This window comes from Trachymyrmex cornetzi, unplaced genomic scaffold (assembly GCF_001594075.2).
Source record: "Trachymyrmex cornetzi isolate Tcor2-1 unplaced genomic scaffold, Tcor1.1 scaffold67, whole genome shotgun sequence".
Lineage (NCBI taxonomy): Eukaryota > Metazoa > Arthropoda > Insecta > Hymenoptera > Formicidae > Trachymyrmex > Trachymyrmex cornetzi.
Window position 1 is genome coordinate 24,803 of NW_017299992.1, and position 7,546 is coordinate 32,348.

General features: G+C 32.2%; 1 protein-coding gene across 1 annotated transcript in view; it reads left to right on the forward strand.

Moving 5' to 3' along the window:
* Positions 1 to 1,414: 1,414 nt before the first annotated feature.
* Positions 1,415 to 7,546, forward strand: part of AGO3 (Argonaute 3) — a 10,996-nt gene continuing 4,864 nt past the window's right edge. The window contains exons 1-2 of the mRNA XM_018516938.1: positions 1,415 to 1,542; positions 7,348 to 7,533. Coding sequence (XP_018372440.1) covers positions 7,356 to 7,533 — 178 coding nt within the window. The 5' untranslated portion in view covers positions 1,415 to 1,542; positions 7,348 to 7,355. The remainder of the gene's footprint in view (positions 1,543 to 7,347; positions 7,534 to 7,546) is intronic.

A 7,546-nucleotide genomic window follows, 5' to 3' on the forward strand; every position in this document is an offset into this window, starting at 1 on the left:
TGATTTATGTCAATGTTTATTTATGTTAATATACTTATGTGAATATTTATCGTGTTTTATTTATGTCAATATTTATTTACGTTAATACTTATGTGAATATTTATCGTATTTTATCAGACACTTTTAAAGTGCTTATAATCCTTTAATCGGTTAATAATAATTTTTAATTCCCAGTTTTTGAAACATTTAATTATAAATTATTACTTATTAATTATATTAATTTTTTCCTAATAATCATACCGCTTCGGGAACTTAAAATAAAGGATATGCTACTTTTTTTATCTTTTTCCTTCTAAAAATGATACTCGATCCTCTTGATTAGGTCAATCCCGCAAGTTCGTCTTGAGACCGAGTTGAAAGTGTTGAAACTTGAAACAAGTACACCTGAATTTCTTCCACTATGCTCGTACGTCATATTTTACATTCTTTATCATCCGTTAAACAAATGACGACCGATTTTGCCGCGCAACGACACAACTGACAAAATTAATGGCAAATCCACAAGTTCAGGATCAATCGACCTATCGCGTAACCAGACAGAATCAAGGAAGAGTGGGCGGATAGCGTTCTCTTCTCTGATTGGTTTCGTCATTTTTCCGCTCACTTCCGCAAATGTGCATGTGTGCATATAGTACACACGATACTAGTACGGTACAATGCTAGTGCAGCACCGTATATTCCATCACGCTTCTACCATATCTCCTACTCACTCTAACAAACGACGGCTTCCGACTGAATCCACTTCACTTTCTCTTGATTTTCTCTGGTGACTAAGGAAGTGACGAAGGACCACCGTGGCTGTGTTAGCTTTTTGCGTCCACAATGCTTTAAGCATCCTTTCATCCTTGTTGTTTAGTAAATATTAAACAAGGACAATTGATGCTCACAAGCGCCGTATATTGCTCATCTGTTTTCTGTTCCTGCACTGAACTATTCTAGAACTCTCTTTCTCGCTTTAAACAAATATCTATGATCTATCTTATAGCGTTTTCGGCCCGGCTAGGTTTGCACCAACCTGGGTTGGATTAATGGCGTTTTGTGCCCTCTTATTGGTAGAGCGGGCGACGTCAACCAATAGAAAGATTAATCCAACCCAGGTTGGTGCAAACCCGATCGGGCCGAAAACGTTATTACTTTAAGTTCCAAAAGTGTACACTAGCTCAGCCACAAAAACAGACCTTTTGCGTTTCCTTCTGGTCACGTGTCTTCCACGTGACCAATCACCCAACTGCGCTGCAAGCGACGTCAGGGCATCACGGAAGGTGATTGGTTGTTTCTTGCCGCGTAAAACTACGTTCAGTGTCCGGCGTCCACCGTCGGAGGGAAATCTTGTTCATTTTGCGTAGTTTATGTCGTAGGCATGGACTGGACGCTGCTCAGTGTTCAGAGTTGATCGAGTCGTCGATGGAGTGAGTTCTCGAGGAGTTGTGGAGAGATTGGATCGTGCAAAGTTTTTGAGAGAGAGAATTTATGTGAAGAGGGTGTGCTTAAGTGACTTCAGTATCGCCACAGTTGAGTCAATAGATTTTTCCAGCGGAAAATGTAAGTGGTAATTCAGTATTGGCGCGTACTGCATCGATGTTTTTTTTTATGAAAACGCCTACGCCACTTAGGGTTAACGAGTCACCATATCTGATACAGAAGATCTGTTTTTTATGGCTGAACTAGTGTACACTTTTGGAACTTAAAGTGAGATAGAGAATTCTAGAACAGTCTAGTGCAGGAACAGAAAATAGACCAAGAATTAACAGATCTCGTATATTTTGAACTTTTCTTCGCCGATTTTTCCCACGTTGACTGGTTTTTTAACGTTTTTTTGTGCGCGCGTAAGCGGCATCGTTGCAGGTTCGATCCTGTTACATCAGAATTTCGATTGAGAATCCTTAAACTTGAGGGTATATCGAGGCTACCCACGCTACCCACAACGTTCGTCATTTGGCCATTTTTACCAATGTAAATTAATTTTTTATCTCGATTTAACTTGATTTTATCTCTTTCTAAAAATTAAACGATAAAGAGTAAATTAAACCGAGATTAAAATTGTATAATTCGAAACAGAAAATATTGATGTAAGGAGGTAATGGTAATTTTAGTCGCATAATGGCCGCGTAGAGAGGGAAAGAGAGATTAGATTCGTATCTCGGTCAGTATTGCCCAAGGATATCCTGATATTTTTCTCCTGTGTTATCGCTTGAAGGAGATATTTGTCGTTATTTTTAAGACGCATGTGTTTGTACCAACGCTTCAATTCAAAGAAATTCGTTGGCGCGAAATTCTTTCGTTTTTAGATCAGTAATGCTCGTACCAATGTAGTTTACTTTTAATTTCGACTAACTTCATCTTTTTATAATTCTGAGAATTAAAAAAAAAAAAGAAAAAAGTAAGGCACGTTCTGTAACTCGCCGATTTATTTTTAACCGAGGTTTAACTTATTTCTCATCTCTTTCCATTTTCAAGAACAAATTAAAGAGTTATAACCATGAGTTTTGCAACTGAATATAAAGCCTATGGCACACGATGCCTGTTTTCCTGCTGGATTTAGAAACTTACCACCATATTGGCCATGGTGGAAGGATAGCATGGTGTGCGTACTCAGTTTGCAAGCTTCTCTCTCTAAATCGCCGCCCTCTGTCTACGGACAGCCGTAAACGAATCGAGCTACTAATTGTGAAATGCGAAACATGGGACTTGGATTGTTTAATTTTTTAATTATTGGAACCGTTATTATTTATGAAATTTTAACAAGAAGCCTATTGTGTCGCTTGTTGAAAAGCACCATCTATCCACGATTAATATATTCGAAAAGAAAAACAGGATTAATTTACGTATTGAAGAAAAAGCCTCAGATATATTTTATTCAGATCTATTATCGGATACACACAAGAGATGATATGCGAAAAAACTAATTTATTTTTATGTAAATACTCAAGACCGATTTTATCATCTCCAATGAAACCCTATTAGTATAACATGCGCTAAGTGTCGATCCGTATAGTTGGCCCCTCAGCTTTTGAAAAAATTAACTTTCTGTAGCTCGTTTGATTGCTCATCATTTACACATGTATGCACATTTCAAATTTTTATTTGTACACTTTTGGTAAAAAAGTTTAAAAAAAATAATTTGGGAGGGACTAATTTCACATTAGTCCCTCCAAGTACAAGCAAATTGGATTTAACTAGTCTCGGTCAATAGATTTTCATTTGCACATTTCGAAACAAATTATAGTATATATATAATTCATTGAATTATTTAAGCATCAAAGATCCAGCTTAGATCGTTATACACCTTTAATTCCTAATTCTTGTTGATTGTGTTCGCATGTGTACGCGAATCTAATAAGATTCTTATTGTTATACAATAATCTTATGTTTTATTATTCTGCTAGCTATAACATCTCCGTTATTTTAAAAAAGGAGAAGAGAGCCAGTAAGATTGGAAGTTGGAAGATTTTTTCATTTCTCTCATGAGTCAACATGCGTATAATAAGGCATTGTAACATTAGTTTTTAGCAGCATCAGCGTTTAGTAAGCGCTTCACGTTGATTAGATTATACCTTTGGTTCTCAAGTCCTATCTTATCGAAGAAAACTTCCAATAGTTACAAAATAAATTTTCTGCTGATGTAATGAAAAGAAAATGACATTTTTTTTTACTTTCAGTTTATTGAACTTATTCTTTGAAATTAAATTTATTTTCTGCGAATTGCTATCTTCGTATTTTTTATGAACTTAACAAAACATGCACAGATGTGTTTACTTAGATCATTCCGTATGAGAAAACAGCTGAAAAAAATTGCACATAATAAAAAACATATTTGGTATGATTCTTGTAAAAATACATAAAGACGATATAAATATTAACAGGGCATAGAACCAGTATTACAACGAACAAATTTAATTCAAAATAATAATATTACAAACGTTTCGACTCCGATCGGGTCATTTTCAATGCAAAACAACTTTATCATAAAAAACGGTCACATTAGTAAAATCTTAAAAAATATATAATAAAAAAATAATTATAACTTATCCTAATGTCGCTAGCATAATATTATAAAAAATTAATTGTAATATTTCCTAATGACTCAAGAACAATCTTGTCATTAATATAAGAAGATTAAATAATCCAATGTCTTAAATAACGGTTGCATTTGTGTAAAACATCCAAGAAACGAATAAATTAATAATAACAACTCCTGACATCGTGAGCATAATGTCAGGAGATGTTATTATTAATTTATTCGTTTCTTGGATGTTTTACACAAATGCAACCGTTATTTAAGACATTGGATTATTTACTCTAATTATATTAATGACAAGATTGTTCTTGAGTCATTAGGAAATGTTACAATTAATTTTTTATAATAATATTATGCTAGCGACATTAGGATAAGTTAAAATTATTTTTTTATTATATTTTTTTTATGATTTTACTAATGTGGCCGTTTTTTATGATAAAGTTTTGCATTAAAAATGACCCGATTGGAGTCGAAACGTTTGTAATATTATTATTTTGAATTAAATTTGTTCGTTGTAATACTGGTTCTATGCCCTGTTAATATTTATATTGTTTTATACATATTGAGCCTTATTATTACTTTATTACATAAAGACGATTTATTCGCTTTCAGCAAGCGTCTTAGAACTTCTTTTAACGTTGTTAAAGTCATCCGGTTATTCGCTTAATCACCAGCGACTATTTGAAGCTGTACTTCAAAATTTTAGACGCTAGCGAATAAAAAACGATTGTGTAGAAGCTTTCATCAACAAATTTATTAACAAATTAAGAAGTAACTTCAAACGAATAGAAGCAGCGTCGAAAGAATTCGCTGACGAATTAATGACGTCATTAGATGCTGTTGAAAGCGAATAAAGTAGCTCTGTAATATTTATATAATCAAATGAATGTTTAAATGTTTGTTTAAAAAAATATTTCGGGAATTAAATTTTTCTTTTGCCCACTTGTTCCTTAACGCCCTTCTACTACCCTACTCTAGAACTAGCAACGTCTCCCCTCCCCAAGATCTCAGGGTGACAAAAAACCTTTTTTTTTTTTTACTTTGACCTGGTCAAAATTGATTTTTAAAACCACTAATTAAAATGTATTTTTAAGATTTTTTATTTTTATTATTTTGATCACACACTTATTAGATATTGCTTAATATATCGATAATTTCCAGCTTCAATTTTTTCTTTTCTTCCTGCCCCACTAAAAGCGCTGATGAAGGCTGTGTTCCGATATTTATTACTACACTGAGAAAATAATATAGTCAATTTTAATAAATATTTAGTTCAATACTGCCAACTAAACATTTACTTACAGTAAATAAATATTTGTTTAGTAAAAAAATGATTATTAAATCAAAATTTTTAATTCTTGTTCTTTTATCTCTATTTTAATATTAGGTTGGATTAGCTTAAAAAGTATGTATTATAACAATAATGCAAGGTAAAATAAAATTATTGCCATTTTTTTTTTATCAAAAAAACAGATGCTTAAAATAAATTTTGATCGGGACGACTAAAGCCATGTTAAAAGAACTGATTAAAAACACATTGATTCGTACTAACTTTGTCAGATCTCCTCAGCGCCCACCGGGGAGCGATAACGCTCACTTTAGGAAAGTATGCTATAGATAAATTATAGTTATGCGATTCACAGATAAAGCACAGCTCAGTGAGTTTTATTACTATTAATTTCTATATTTAAATGATAAATCTAGTGAAGAACAGGAAAAATCAATAAAATTAAATTATGTACCTACAACAGACTACAAAAAGACTTATACCAAATGAAATTTACTGTCGGCGTTATCAAGAAAAACGGAGATATGAGAGGGGGAAGGTAGACAGAGAAAACAAAGAGAGAAACAATAAATCTTTTGAAGAACCCTTTTGAAAAAAGGGTCGTGCAATTTTCGAAGAGAATTGCTATTATATTAGTATTAGAAAGTTGAAACTTTAAGGATGGAGGGTCTGTTGGAATTCATGGTATCAGAAAAAGTGTTTATTTATTGCCTACAAAAAACGAAAAAAAAAAAAAAAACATTTGAAGTTTTAAGGTCTTGAGATGTGATAAATAAGCGTACGCACGCATTCGCGCGGAGAACATACATAAAAACATACTACACATTACTGATATTCTATTCTTGCTATGAGTCTGTTTAATATTTAAAACAAAGAGAAGCATAGCAAAGAATTCTTTGTTAAAATTAAATGACATCAGAATCCAGGGCATCTCTATCACGGAATAAGTCGGATTCCAATCGAAATTATTCAATTATTCTCCAGATTTCTATTGTGTTTTACAATGAAAACGGAATAATTCCGATCGGAATCCATTCCGACCTGCTCCATAGTAGATGCTCAGATCACATTGTCTTGCTGATTGACCATATTGAGCGACTTTTTGTGAATATTGTATGTAAGATGCGTCTTTCAGTTTCTGGCATTAGATTATAGTCATCTATGCATTATTTTTATATTTATATATATTAATTTATTTATGGCTGAAGAGAGCTAAGTAAATATTCCGAAACATTCCAAATCAAGATACCGTACTTTATTTGTATACATATATAGTTATTGATACATATATAGATTATGAAGTAATAAACTGAATTTTATTATTATCCTTTGCTTATTACCATTTGTAGTCATTCGTACTGCGCGCCGAATTGGTTTTCCGAACTTATAAACGCAATTAAACTACTGTAGTAATATCACGTATTAAATTAACAAGCTGTTTTTAATAATTTGATTTTGCTCAATCAGGCATCCTGTTAAAAAGATATTAATATGCTGAAAAACTAAATAAATTTCTTAGCTAGATAGATTTCTCAAATTTAGGTTTTAATCACAATCCCAACAAAGAGATACTGCGGAATATTAATAGAAAATTATTTAAAAAATATACATAAATATAAACCGTTTTGATATAATTGAAAAATATATTACAATTTACATTTAGAGATATTATTAGGCATCAATATTTAGAGCCATATTTGGCGCTTTCTTATTTGATTTAAAACTTATACTCGTATTTGAAAGGGGCATGAAATTATTAAATTTCAAAGATTAATATTTTGGCATGTTCCTACTTGGAAATAAGTCGCTACTACTTGGATATTAAGTGAAGTGATCGAATTTCTAAATATTTATAATATTGGTATATATTAATGAGTATTAATATGTACATCTATATAAAGATTAATATTTTGGCATGTTCCTACTTGGAAATAAATCGCTACTATTTGGATATTAAGTGAAGTAATCGAATTTCTAAATATTTATAATATTGGTATATATTAATGAGTATTAATATGTATATCTATTTTAAAAATTACAGAACACAAAATGGATCCTAATAAGCAACCTCTTAATGGGCAAGGACGCTCTTCCTTGTTAGAGATGATGAAGCAAAGAGCACAAATGCAACGATCTCAAAGGTCGTCCCATTCTCTAGAAACACCTAGTATTTCATCAGCTGAACAGACATCAAGATCATCTGAAGGATATTCATCTCATGCTTCAAGTTCTAGTGGAGG